General features: G+C 19.2%; 1 protein-coding gene across 1 annotated transcript; it reads right to left on the reverse strand.

Moving 5' to 3' along the window:
* Positions 1 to 690: 690 nt before the first annotated feature.
* Positions 691 to 11237, reverse strand: LOC552129. The gene is made up of 5 exons (XM_006572132.3): positions 10826 to 11237; positions 10317 to 10384; positions 9196 to 10197; positions 8597 to 8926; positions 691 to 4542 (listed from the first exon to the last, which is right to left on the reverse strand). The coding sequence occupies exons 1-5, from the start codon at positions 11235 to 11237 to the stop codon at positions 2089 to 2091; spliced, it is 4266 nt and encodes a 1421-aa protein (XP_006572195.2). The 3' UTR covers positions 691 to 2088.
* Between the last annotated feature and the right edge of the window lie 5161 nt (positions 11238 to 16398).

Here is a 16398-nt window from a genome sequence, read left to right on the forward strand (position 1 = left end):
AAAAAAAAAAAAGAAAAAAACAAAAAAATATATAGAACAATATTACAAAATAACATAAATTTGTTATTATAAACGGGAGACTCATTTATAGTATAAAGTATTTTAGAAATAATATATATAAACTATTCTAAATATTTCATAAAATATAGTATATATGAATTTCATTTTTCGCCAATTATAATTTGTTGGATAAATTTGTTTTTAAGCTTTTCAATCAATTAAAAAAAGTAATCAAAATTATTATATATTTAATTATATTTATTTATATTATATATTTTATTATATATTATGAATTTTTTTTTTATTTTTTTCTTATAAACTATATTTTATAAAATATACATTAATATTGTTTTCTTTCTTTTTTATTGAAAAATAAAATTTTATTTATTAAAAAAATTTCAAAATTAAGTAAAACAAAAAGATATCCAAACATGATTTTTCAATGGTACATATTTTATATGTATAAGAATAACTATTATAAAACTTTTAATTAGAATAAAATGCTATTTTATAAAAAAGTTCGTTTTAATGAAAAAAATTTCTTTATCTGAGAAAATTGTACTAATTATATGAATATTCTTTTATTTTTTTTATGTTTACTATAACAATAAACTAAAATTTTTCAAGAGTTAATATTTGTATAAATGATTTTTTTATTTTAGACATAAATAAAGTTAAATAGGCCAATTATAATTTTTATAGAACAGAATATATTAACTTATACGAATATTGATTTCTTACAACAGTTTCTACTGTTAAATAATATTTTGTATGCACAAATCTACACAATAACTTACCAGCATTTTCAACAGGCAAATGTTTTTATACATCTATCAACCGAGTGCAGAAAATATTATGATTTTTTGTTGTAACAATTCGCTGTATTAATTGTCATTACTAATTAAACTAAACATTAATTATATGTATATGACACAATAAGACTAAATATACATATATATTGAGCTTTTTATTGAAGCTCATCATAAAGTATGTCGCACAAATAAAATTTTTTTTTAAATATAAAAAACTAACACTTAATAATTTTACCAGAAATATATTATGATAACTAGATTCTTTATAGGAGACATAAAAATGTATGAGTAATTTTGTTAATGCGCAATTTTAGTAGAACGTTATAATATTTTTTTCATTTAATAACCACTACATATAATTTCTCTTTGTATCATGAAAATTAATTTTAAATAATTTACATGTCGGGGAACAATCTTTTTGTTTAACCAGTTATCAAGTTTTACTTTTCAATTTAATTGTTTAAAAATGAAGGAAATAAGATTTTAAAATAAATCAGAATTTTCAACTTGTAAAGAATGTTCAATAAAACTATAAATAATTTACATTTCCATCTTCTTTTACAAATATTCATATATACATATACACACATACATATCCATACACACATATTCTCACACACAATTATATATGCAGCACGTGTACATAACATATATAAAATCATACATGTATACATATACACACATGATTCTTATCATATGTACATACATTTATATGTACATATGTATACAGTTGAAGCAAGATTTGCTGCACAGTTTTTTGAATAGAGCAAATATATTAATCTATTTACAATGTACAGCACTAACGTGCTGATTGAATATCTGATCACAAATTTGTACAAATTTTGTTTGTACATATCGCATTGGTCACCTATCCTATAATATATATCTTTAATTTTCTTTTTTCATTCTCTTAACAGTATATGAGACGCTCCAGAATTTTATAGCAAAATAATTTTTGCGATTCAATATTAGAAAGTGCTCTTAGATAATAATACTACATTTATAATTTCAATTTTTTTACTAAGACTAAGGCGTGTAGAATTGCATAGAAACGATGATCTGTTCTAACTGGTCTTTACATAAAACGTGGCAATTATTTTTATTTTGATGATATTACCAAATTTTTATATTTCATGCGTCTCATATTTCTGTAAATTTGGATATATGTGAATTTATTATATCCAAGTCAGTTAGAGTCCACATGAGATTATCGGCATATGAGGACTTTTAATCTAATAAGCAGATTGTACTACAGCTTAAAATAATTTTCATTTTTTCACGTTGATACGAATGTATTTGTCGTTGTTGATTGAGCCACTGTAGTCACTGTTATTAGAGTTAATGTATTACCAAGAATATTTTGTTCTGTTATAGCTGTGGTTATATTTTTTTCAATACACGCTTTCTTTGATTCCTTACGTTCAGATGAATTCGACTTTCTTTTATGATTTGAACTCGATGAATGAGAACGACTCGATACTGTATCATCTTTCGAAGAACGATTACTAGATGATTTTTTCTGTCCATCTCTTGGATGACTATGATGTCCATCTCTTCTTTTTTCTAATTTCCTGTCACTATCTTTACTATCTGTGCGATCGGTAGTTTTATTAGAAATGTTACAATCTTTGGATAGTGAAATGATTTTCAATGAATCTTCTTTATTAATCTCTCCAGTTTTATTTTCATATTTATTACTCTGAGGACTTCGATGATGATGCCTCTTGTGTTCTTTATCATGTCTATCTCGATCTCTTCTGTCTTTATGTCGTTGACTTCTAGAACTTTTATCATCTTTATGCTTTCTTTTAGATTCTGAATGCGTTGTATGTATATCAGATGATAATTTAAATGAATTTTCATCGCTGCTAATATTCCTACTACTATGTCTTTCAGTTTCTGTTAACAAAGATGTAGAGGTTATTGAAGAAGAAGAGGAAGAATTGGCAATTTTCGATACTGATAGTGAATTTTCTTCACAAGTATTATTAATTAACATAGAAACTTTTTCATTTTTTGATCTTTCTTTTGCTTCATCTTCAGCCATTTCAATTAAAGCTTTTACTGCATTTTCAGTTGCACATTCCATTTTTGATGTGAATGCCAATGTTGTTTCTATTTCCAATAATTGACAATATCGTTCTAATTTTGTTTTATCATCTTTGTATTTTTGTTCAGCGATTTCAAAGCTTTCTTTATGAATTTTTTCTAATATTTCTTTAGAAGCTTCTGCAACACCGGTTCGTAAAGATTGACAAACTTCTTCTACGTCGGTCTTTGACTTATATATTGCAATTTCCAAAGCTTTGTCAACAACTTCTGTTGCATAAGTTTTCGCTATTAACTGACGTTGTGTTAATATATTTTGTTCAAGACTAACAGTATTACAATCAAAATTTTCATGTTCTAAACAAATCTCTGATGAACATAATCGTTTTTTACCTTCTTTTGATGAAGATCCCGCGATGTTTAATTTATTTGTTAATTTAGATTCTGTAATAGTTGAAATGCTTTCTTTACTTGATGTATTATTATTACTGGATCGATTGTGATGACTTCGATTATGATCTAATTTATGATTACAATCATACTTTTTTTTCTCTCTAGAATGACTGCTATTACTACTGGTACTACTACTACTACTGCTGCTACTACTACTACTATGAGAATGATGAGTAGATTTTTCATTGGATCGATGTCGATCTTCATGTCTTCTTTCAGATCTCTTATCGTCTCTTTTTTCATTATTTTGCTTTTGTTCTATTGTACTATTTTTTGTAGATTTATTATTAAAAAGATCCGAACAATTATCGTTATTCTCTATAGAACTTTTCCTTTTGCTTGAAATGGAAGAATGTCTTGTATGATCTCTATTTTTACGATCTTCTTTACGCTTACCATGATGATCTGATTTCTTCAAATTTCCTTGATATTCAGCAGCTCTTTCTTTTGCTTTTTTTTCTTCGAGTGAATCAATAGAATGTTTTTGTTCCACACGTTGACGATTTGTATTTTCTTTTTGTTCATCTCCTATATTCACAGTTTCCAATGGTTTCTTTTCTTTTATACGATGACACTGTTCATTTCCAACACGTCCATGTCTAACGCTTGAACTGTGTTGTGATTCTTGATAATACTGTTTTAATCTAACGTGCCATGCTATACTTGAAACTGCGGAAACCGTTCTAAATTGATGAATTATATTACGCGGTAAAAAGTAAATATCATTATCATATAAATTTATTCTAGCATAACGAATACCCTGTCTACGTAATTGATTTAATTTGGCGTCTTCAACCCACTGTACACATTGCGATATTGGTGGTTCATGAAGATCTAATTGTAATTTTTCAACTAATTCAGGAAAATCACCAGCATAAAAAGCTACAACATCTTTTGTAATTCTATTATATTCTGATGGCTGTCCACCATGAACAGCTTTCAATACACCAACTGCTGCTGTAGTCATTCTATCTAATCCATGACCAACATGATCAGCATGTGCTTTAGTACGATCTTCAAACATATATTCACGAGCTTCACTAAGACGTGGCAAATACTGCAGATTTCGTAATTCATTAATGCCCGTTCTGCGCCGTTTATAAGGACTTTTATTTATATCTGCTGTTGGAACTAATTGTTCACCTGGTCTGATCCATAAAATTGGACCATCGTTTGACTCTTGGGGAGTATCCATCTTTACAACAGATAATGGACCCCAAGGCATGGTCTAAAATAATAAATAACAAAAATTTATAAAATTATATATATAAACAAATTCATATTAAATATATAAGATATCTAATATTATTAATGAAAGAGAAAAAAATAAGAAAATAGATTTTTTATATAGTTCTTAAAGAAATTTTTAAACTTATTAAATTATAATTTCTATATATTATTGGTACCAAAAAATATCAATATTGCGAAAAATATATACTGCTTTTTAATTTATTACTTTATCAAAAAAATTTTTTTTAAATTTTCAATATAACAATAGAATAAAAAGAAAATATTTATTTATTTTAGAATTATTTTATTGAAATTTATTAAATATAAATATTTATTACATTTTTTTTCTTCTAGCTACTATAAAAATGTTTTCTTTTTGTATTTTTTTTATAACAAAATAGTCTTTTATTTTTTTTATCATCTAATTTTTTCTTTCAATATCTTGATTGATTTCTATTGTAATCAATTTTTAATATATAGATTTCAAAGTAAATTATAATAGATCAATTATATTAAATTATTATTTAATAATTATTCTTTTAAAATTTTTAAATGCAAATACATATTATTTTAATTATTTAATTATTTTTTATGTGAAATTATTTAAATAATAATTTAATAATAATTTATTTTTTTGACAATATGATAATATATTAATATTTCATTTTACTGATATATAAGTATGTTTAAAATTCTTTGAGTGAGTTCAATTTGAATATAAAAAAATATTTCAAGTATTTTTTCATATTCATAATTTAATTTTAATTTATTTCATTATAAATTTTAATAAATCATTATCAATAAGAGCTTCTGAAAATAAATAAATAAAAAATAGAAAATATAGAATATATATTTATAATTAATTATTATTTTTTATATCAAACATTTTATGAATATTTTGAATAGATAAATATAAAATTTATATCCTATTTATATAATTATATTTAAAACTTTAAATATAAAGTTATATTAATAATATTTTAAATATTTATCTATTCAAAATATTCATAAAATGTTTGATATAAAAAATAATAACTAATGATCGAAAGTTACATATTAAATAAAACAATAGATCAATCATTTTTGTAAATGTTTAATGAGCATTTAAATTCATATAATTATAAGTAATATTTATGATTTTTTTATTATATATAAAATTATCATTTTTTTATTTTTATAAATTCACTAATTCTATAAGATTGAAACAAATTTATTTCACTTTTTATCTTAATCATGAATTAGAATGACATAAAACAATATATAATATTACCAAAATAATTATATATTAAAAATATATTAGTTTTAATTATATTCATAATTTCTCTCTTTTTTAAACAATTTTATAATTATAATATAATTATCATATAAATATCATAATATTATTATATATATATTATAAAACATAATTGTTATATTAATTTTGATTTTGAAATAATTACGAAGAACTTTTAATTCTGAATAATTTATTATAAAGAATTAAAATTTTGAACTATATTAGATTAAGATATTTTTGCTAATATCAGCTCTCATAATTATTATATTATCTTTTCGATGTATTCATTTTAAAACAATTATAGAATCCATTTTCATATCAATTTTACTAAACATCAAACACAATAAAATTAAATATTACAAATAAAACAATTATAAAAAATAAAGGAAATATTTATATATATAATTATTTTATAATATGAATGATATATTTATTATATATTTAATGTAGTTAAAAATAAAATAAAACTAAAAAAATAAAAAAATAAAACTAAAAAAATGAAAATTCTTATTGTTTTAAATATTTATTAATTATATTTTGTTATAATTAATATACAAAATAAAAGTTATAATTTCTTAAATGTAAGAATTTGGGATAGATTAATAATATATCATCTATGATATATAAATTCACTGACAAATAAGAAAACAAGATAAATTTTAATGGTAAAAATGTGTTCTATGCTTATTTATGATGGAATTATTAAAATATTTATATATAATTATATTTGACTACTAGTTTATATTATTCCTTTTTTTTTAATATTCCAAAAATATAAAATTTTAAAAGAATTTTTTAATTTAAATTTTTTTATATTTAATTATTAATTTAATATACTTTTTTTATTTAATTTATACTTTTATATATATTTAATTTTACTTTATATATTAGATATTGTTTTTTATCAACTTTTTATCGACTTATCAATTGACGATATTAATAATATAAATATTTTGAATTATGTAATTTTTTCAATTTTTTGGGAATTTTTTTTTCTTAAAAAAATCATAAAACTTTTCTTATTGATTTTGATATATTTATTAACATTTATTAACTTTAATATAGAAATTATTTTTTAAAAACAAAAATAATAAAAATTATATGAGTTAATTTTTTAATAAAAATAAAAAAAAAGTGTTTTATTAACATACATAATTTATCTAATAATTTGAAGTAAAATAGTATTTTTATTAGAATATAGCTATCGTATGAACCAGAATAGATTAAAAATTTCGATAATTAAATTATTCGATTTTTTTCTATAATATACTAAAAAAATATTTAAAAAATTAAAATTTTTTTAAAATCGTGATTAATGCGATATTTATACTAATAAAAATGTTATTTTTTTTTTATATTGGATTATCAAAACTATCAGAATCATGCTACTATCGAAATACTTATTTAATTTTTTAAAATTTTATTAAAATGAATACAATTGATTTTTAATATTTTTATCTTACAAAAATAATTTGTTTTAAAAAATAATATTTGTATTATAAATATATATTAATTAATTAATATAAAAAAATTAATATAAAAAATTAATATAAAAAAATCTTATATTTTCGTTGAAAAAAAAAAAAAAATTCCTGAAAAAGGCTGAAAGAAAAAAATACTTTGCTAAATTTTTTTTATAAACTCTTATTTTTTTTTATTATATTCTTAAACTGTTTCGATCGATATCCTATATTAATTAGATTAAACATTTTCAAATACAAAGATTTCTAAATTACATAGATATTAATATATACATTTTTAAAAAATCTGTTTTAAAGATTAAAACAAATATAATTGATATAAAAATATTAAATTAATAGGCTTATTAAATTATAAGCAATTGAAATTTATATTAAATAAAACAAAATAAAAAAAACAGAACAAAATACAACAGAACAAAATAACAAATAATATTCTTTCTTTATTATTCATCTAACTTCAAAGGCTTATAATTTATTAAATAAGCCTTAATATTTATTTTTATAGCAATTTTTGTATTTGTTTTGACATAGAATTGATTTTCCAAAGAATATATTCCCTTGAATATAATATATATATAGAATAAAAAATAAATATATGAAAAAAAATTTGTCCATTATTTTTAATTACTTAAAAATAATATTTATATCAATTATTATTTTTCATATCACAAAATATGTATATAATAATATAATATATTTACAAATATCCAATTTTTTGTAATAATTTTAATAAAAAATATAAATAATATTTTAATAAAAAATATTTTTATATATAATAATCTATAATTACAATATATTAAGACTTCATATAATATAAAATTTAATGAAATCAATACAAGAATTGATTTTATATATATTTTGAGAGAAAATAATGATTAGAAATAATTAGAATAAAAAAATAAATAAATAAATAAATAATAATAATAATAAAAAATAATAATAATATAAAATTATTTGAAATTTTAATTCTTCATAACAATTGTATAAAAATAAGTTTTTTATAATCTTAATCAGAATGAATTCTCATATTATAGATTAACAAACAATTATTTTTAGATTATTTTTTTCTAACTTTGATTATGCAATATATAAATACTTATAATTTTATATAATTAAAAATATATTTTCTAAAAACTATCATTAGTAAGCAATCAAAAGAAAATATTTTATTTATTTCTTATTTTTTTATAAATAATCATATTTTTATTTAATTATTTACTTACTTTTAACATTCTATATAATAAATTTTATTTATATTAAAATATATAATACTTTCTTTAATAGAAATCAATACTTACTAATTTTAAAAATGGATTTTCTTCTAATTTTTGTAGAAGATCTGGAAAATATCCACCAACTTCTTCATGAACAGTTCCTACAAGGCTTATTTGATGGAGAGGACCATATCTAACGGTACCATTACTATAAGCTTTACACACTTGTTCTTTGTATTGTACCATAGTTGTAGTTTCTATATCACTGTTTCTTCCTAATACACCATTTTTAACAGTTAATGTTGGATAATTATCTGCCATATAATCCAAGAGATCAGGAAGATACGCTGCAGCATTATGCACTATTCCCATAACATGATACGCATTACCATTTTCATCTTCTCCAAAAACTACCTATAATATAAAAATCTTTTTATTTAATTTCCTTTTTTATATAATTATAAGTTCATATTATTTTTTTATATATTTTTCATTTAAAAAATTAGATATAATGGACTATATGTAACAACTATATTAAAATAAATAATAGATTCCAAATAATTACCACATATATAAAATAATATAAAAACTATTTAAAATTACTTACAAATTATTTTAATCGTTTTATATTCAAAATGATAATTTTTAATATAGCTTTATGATTTATATTTATATTTACGTACTTTGAAATATTCCTGAGCTAATTCTTCTATTTGTTCATTAGATAATGTATCAATTTCATCTTGATACATATGAACAACTGTTGCACCACCATTAGGATAAGTTTCTATATGAATGAATTTTTTATATTTGAGGCCTTCTAATAATTCACTTTTAATTGGTATATTGTGAAGCATTTTATAATTTTTTGTTTGCAAATTTAATCTAAGATTTTCATTTATAGATTTTGAGAATGAATGAGACATTGGTTTACTACTTAATGGAAGTATGCTACGATCTCTTTTGCATTGTACTCCAATGTTTGCTCGTTTTATTTTACTACGTTTATAACATCTTGAACAATAACGTCGTTCATTATGTTCTTTATTTCGTTTTTCTCTTGAAGATGAATATGATTTAGAATGGGAACTCGAAATACGAATACAATTTATTGATTTATCATGAGGCAATATAGCATCTTTACACCCAACTATTGTTGTAGATATGCTATTACTAGTCCAATCTGACTTAATTATATTTAATTGTTCTTGAGAATTTACTAATTCTGTTTTTATTTCAATAGATTCTGATTTTACATCTTTATGAATTATATCCATTTTGTTATCAGTTTTTTCTTTCTCATTTGATATTATTTGTGTAACAGGAACTTGTTCTTCAGTTTTTTCCAATTTTCCACAAAAAGAATAAGAAAGATTTTTACAAACTTTAGTTAAATTATTTGTGGTTTCTGCATTATATTTTGCCGTATCCATTACAATAGTTGAAGTCATAATTGGCGATGTCATACTACTAGGCAGTGTTGTATTTGGACTATTTGGACTATCAGAAACTCTTGGAGGATAATCTGGACTTCTTGGACTACTAATTACTTCACCATTACTTTGAGGGCTTTCTCCCAATTGAGGTGTATTACCATGTTCAAAATTTACACATCCCTCTAGTTTTGTTGACAATGTATGTAATCCTCCAGATATTGTTGTATCTTTATTACATGCTATATCAACCTAATAAAAAAATTAAAAATAAAAATCTTATGAATTTTGATAATTAATAACTTAAAAAAATTATTATTTATCACTATTATGATTTAAATAAATATATATATATAATAAAATATACATACATGAATAGCATGCTGAACTGGTTCAATTAAAGTTTTCATTAATTCATTATTGCAATGATCTGAATTCCCTATAATGTACAAAATACACTTTAAAATATAAAATTAATCTTAAATTTAATATATAACATACATTTGTATATATATATATATATATATATATATATACAATATATATGTATTTAATTGGTTTTACATATATATATATAAATGTATGTTATATATTAAATTTTATACATTTTAATAACAATTTATAAGATAAATATTATATTAAATTAATATATTTTTAATATGTTGATGTTCATTAATTGTTAGTAAATGTTATCAAATCAATTGCAATTATATAAACTTTTATTTAAATTTGTATATTATAATAACCTACTAAAAATTATAACTATAAACAATAGTTTCACTGACATAAATATCAACATAAATTTTATATTATCTTTCATTCTTTTAAATAAAACTATTTGAATATTTATATAATGACAAAAAAAGTTTAATAATATTACCGTCTGGTTGTTCAGAAATACAAGCAACATTATCCAGATCATTCCTTTGATTAGACATGTTGTGAGATTCCATAGATGGTGTATGTAATTCAGAATTGACGGCAATTTTAAAATTAATACGTTCTTCCACATCACCAGAAGAGCTCATGAAATTCACGTTTTTCCGTAATTCGTTTCCTTCCGTGTTTGTATTAAACGATGACGCTGTAGAGAAAATCGTGGGCGTCCTAATTGAATGTAAAGTGAAATTGTCCGAAAATTCTTTTGTCTCTTTAATAACACTGTTCCACGTTGTTCTTGATACTTTTACACTTGTTGTTTCCGTTTGTAATGATTCAAATATTTGCTGGATCGTATTATTTACATCACATCTTTCGTTTGACACGATACTTGTACCAGTTTCGGATGCCATCTTGATTCTGTGAGCGACATCCTGAACATAACGATACTACGCAACATTTGATTGGACATTTCTTAGCCGCCTTTTGAATAGATTTTATTCTATTCGTCTGAAATTGGATAAAGAGTAGGGGTAAGACCAATAGATATAGAGTTACCATAAACATTTTTATTCATTGGAATCTTCGATCCCCAATCTTATTTTCTCTTTAATTTTTTGATTATAAAGAATTATAAATTGCTTGTAATATTTATTCACATTATCTTTCATCACATGATAATAAATATTTAAATATAAAATATATATATTTTCAAACAATCACATTTATAATAAATATATAATTTCAGTATTTTTTAATTTATAATTTTTATTATATCTAGATTTTAATTAATTTATTTTATAATCGAAATTAATTATATTTTATATTAATTATTTTTTTAAATATTATATATATATATATTATTTTATATTTTATGATGTAAAAATAATTGAAAATTCATTTAAAAAGTTAATAAAATAAAATAAAAATAAATTTATTACAATAAAATAAAATTGTTTTGAAAAGAAATATTAATTTATAAAAAAAAATTGTTTTAAAAATAATTTTTAAATTTGTTTTTTTAAAAGATTATGTATATTATATATGTATATTTGTATAAATTTGTGAATATCAATGTTTATTAAAATAATTAAAGCTATGATTTGTTTTAATTAATATATTTTTTGTAAATAAATTAAGATAGCATTTATTTTTTTTAAGAATAATTATACAAAATATCACATAAGTAATAGTACAATCAGATAGGAATGATTCTATATGTAAAAATAAATCAAAGAAAAAAAAAAAGAATAAAATTTTTTTGTTTGAAACTTTGTTTTCGAATAAAAATTAAAAATTTTTTAAATACAAGTGATATATGCTAATTCTTGATTAAATAAGCTATCTAATAAGAGGTTATTCCATATAAAATTAAGCGAATAATGTAGAATAATGTTTTATTTAAAAATTAATTTACAAAAAAATCAAATTTTTCAAAATTCATTGATTATATTAATTATTTTTGTTTATATATATTTTATTAATCTCAATTATTTTAAAAATAAAAATTGAATTATAAAATTTTATTTTATATTTTTCATTTATTTTTACCTATAATAACCTTGTATCAATAGTTTATTCATATCTGATTGAAAATTAGCTTATAAATTCACTTGTATTTGAAAAATATATATAAAATTTTCAAACTTGATTTAGTTAAAAACAAAACTTTAAATGGAAAAAAATTTTTACATAAAATTATCTTTTATCTAATTATATTATCAATTATATGATAATCTGTATAATGTATAAGATATTAATATATTTAGGATATTTGAAGAGTCGATTTGAGAACTCAGAATAAAAGCTAGTATACAAAAATATCATAATACAATAAATTGAAACTTAACTATTAAATTTTAAGCAATATAAATTATAAGCAAATTTACATTAAATGAATTGAAATTGAACGAAATAGTACTATGGAAATAAAGAATTATTTCGCTAATACAAACTATAGTTGCTTACAATTTAATAAATAATTTAATAATTTAATAAATTTAATTAATAAATAAGCTTCAATTAATATTTTTATTTCTTTTGACTTAAGAATTAATCTTGCGAAGATAATTTATGAATATGTTAACATCCTATAAGTATCAATATTTTATATTTTAAAATTTATAAATGATACTAAAATTTATTATAAATATTACAAATATATTAATTTAAATCATATTTTACATAAATATTTAATATTTTTTTTTTTTAAATTAAAATTTAAAACTAATAAAAGAAGATTCAGGGCTGGTACTCATTGATTTTATCGATGACATTAATAAATGTATAAATACACAGTAGTGTAATATATATTTGTAAATAGCTATAAAACAATTATAAATAAAATGCATATATTTGAAAAAATAATTAGATTTGAATATGATAACATAATATTTATTTAATAACATTTGAAGCGAAGCAATAAATATCAAAATTATATATTTTATATTTTTAAACTTTTATTTCAAGAAATATTTTTTTACAACTTTCAAGAATTATCATGTCAAATATTAAAATTTTTAAAAATAATTTTTTATTTTTTTGTAGCTATTTGTATTTATTTTATGAATAATTTATTTAAATTAATTTATGTTATTAACTAACAAATAACTGAAAAAAAATGATAAGAATTTTCTGATTAATATTTATTTTATTAATATTGAAAAGAAAAATTATAAAAATTTAAAATAATAATTTTAATTATTACATTTTGCATAAATTTAAAAATACAACAAATTATAATTAAAACAAACAAGTAAAATAAAATTAAAACAAATTATAATTAAATAATTTAAAAAAATTATATATTTATTTTTTAACTGTTAAAGAAAATTATTTGTAACTTAAACTATATTCTTTTTCTTATCCATTCATTATTAATAAATTTGTACATTTATAAATAAAAAATATTTCAAAATTCAATTTCTGGACAAAAAGTTTGCGTTTGTGATTCATCATTAAAAAAAACTAAAATTTTACATTTAAATATATTAAACTATTTATATTAAAAATTATTTAATCTATCAAATCATAAGTGTCATAAGTGTCATAAAGCATTGAAATATAATATGATAATTTTTATTATTATTATTTATTGATTATTTATGGTTATAATTATGGCTATGATTGTACACGTAAGCTTAATGTGCTAAATTTGATTGAAACCGATGAGTATCAGACTTGAAACTTTCTTTATAAGCAAGTTAGTTTTTTATTAATAATAAATAACTAAATAAATAATGATAAATAATAATAATAATAAATATAATAATAAATTAATTAATGTATTATTATAAGTATTACTTTTATATATTATCATTTTTTTGTTAATTGTTTATTCTTGAAAATAAATGTATAAAAGCGATGCTTTGTTTTGTAACTTAATGACCATTAATTGAATATAATCATATAAATAGTAATTAATGTTTAATTAATATTAAATATAATTAATTTACTTATTAATATATAATTTAAGATTAATATAATTTTTAAAATAATAAATATAATTATTTATTGATATGTACTATTATTATAGATGAATGTATATTTAAAACATTAATGTGGAAAATAACGAATGATATAATATTAAACATTATTTCATGATATGTATAAAAGGTAAAAAAAGTTAACTTTAGATATAAAAAAACATATATAAGATTGAGAAAATTATATATAAAGGAGATACAAATAAAATTTAAATTAACTCAATTTAAAATAAAATTAATTTGATAATTTTGTATATTTATTTAGAATATATTGTTCGTTTTGTTAATAAAAATAATAAAAAAACTCAAATTTTAGTAATATTTATTATGTAATCTCTTTTTAAATATTTAACGTTTTTTATTTTATTTTTAGTAAGCAATGTTTCTATCATACAATAAAAATGATTTGCATGAAATATATATAATTATTATATAATCATAATGTACAAAAGTTATTTACATTTATTTTTTCAAGATGACTTTTAATTTTTTATAACATTCAAAAAATGTTTTAATATGTTAATTTATATTTTATTGCAAAGATTTTTTATTTTGAAATTTATTTCATCAGATTATGATATATTATTATTATTACGCAATGTCATTACTTATTTTTTAATTAATTTTTAATATAAAACTATAAATTACAATAAACTATGAAGTTATGTAATTATTTTTTAAATTGATTCTAATCTTGACTTTAAAAGTCCATTTTTATCATATTTATAATATTTAATTTAATAACAAAAAAGAAATATAATATCTGAATTATGAATAACGATATTTAATATATTACTTTTTAATATTTTTTTTGTGTGATATTAAAATTAACCCTAACAACTTTTAAGCTTTTCTATCCTCACAAATAGAAAAATCTGAATTTATTATATTTAAATAAAAAAATTATATAATAATATAATAAAAAATTTAACTTAATCATTTATATTTAGGACAATAAATAATGAATATAATGTTTCAATTTTACTGTTTTATATGATTAAATTTTTATTCTTATCACATTGAGACCCAAATACTTAGTTACATTTCGTAATGCCATTTTATGTATTATATTTAAATTATAATGTAATTGTTATAAGTAATAAATAATCAATATTTATTGTCAACTGAATAGATAGATTTATTCATTCAGTTTTATCAGTTTTACAAAATGAATAAATCTATCTATATAGGTATCAATGTGGTAAGTAATATGCACTATTTATTTCTATAAAAAATATATTTTATATTGTAAATCATGCATTATAAGTTTCATAATTGTGGAAATAATAGATGCATGAAATACTTTACTATTTCTATTTACAAATTAAAAAACAAGTTACAAAAATAATCCGAGTTGTAAGGGTTAATATTATGAGTGCAAAACAATCAGTCAATTATTTATCATTATACTCATTGCAGTTCATAATTATGGTTTAGTTTGGATATACTAAAAATACAGGTGAAAAAATGTACACAACATATTATTATGCAGAAACTTCTGCTTTAATCAAAGAAAATAGAATTTTTTTACTAGTTTTCAATTTTATTACATTATTAGTTTTAACACGTTGACTGCTATACACAAGGTACATTATTTGTTTGTATTTATATTACTTTTATGCAAGTTCATATTGTTGAAATTATATTTTTAATTTCCAAAAAGAAAATTATAATATTCTTTTAAATATATATTATATATATAATATTCAATATTACATATTTTAATTTACTAATATGTACAGAAACAATTTTTATAAAAACCTGTGGTAAAAAATTAAGTATCTTAATGACAATATAATATGATATAATTAACATATATTAAATTTTGTCATACATAAATATTATATATAATATTATAATAATATTATATATTATTATGTTATAATACATTCTACATAAAAATGAATATAAAAATGGATATAAAAAATGAAAATACTATATTTATAGACTTTTGAAAAGTAGAATCAGTATTAAATAATATAAAATCAAAAAATATTTATAGAATATTTAAGATTAAATATTTTTAATAATATTAATAACCTTTTATATTAATAATTTACTATATGAAAAAAATAATAAAATTAAATTA

This window comes from Apis mellifera, linkage group LG2 (genome assembly GCF_003254395.2).
Source record: "Apis mellifera strain DH4 linkage group LG2, Amel_HAv3.1, whole genome shotgun sequence".
Taxonomy (NCBI): domain Eukaryota; kingdom Metazoa; phylum Arthropoda; class Insecta; order Hymenoptera; family Apidae; genus Apis; species Apis mellifera.

Coding starts and splice junctions, on each gene's coding strand:
- LOC552129 (XM_006572132.3), bottom strand. CDS start 11,237: ATGGCATCCGAAACTGGTACAAGTATCGTGTCAAACGAAAGATGTGAT. Junction 10,198..10,316: donor CAGTTCAGCATGCTATTCAT/GTATGTATATTT, acceptor TTTTTTTATTAG/GTTGATATAGCATGTAATAA. Junction 4,543..8,596: donor AAAATCCATTTTTAAAATTA/GTAAGTATTGAT, acceptor TTATTATTTTAG/ACCATGCCTTGGGGTCCATT.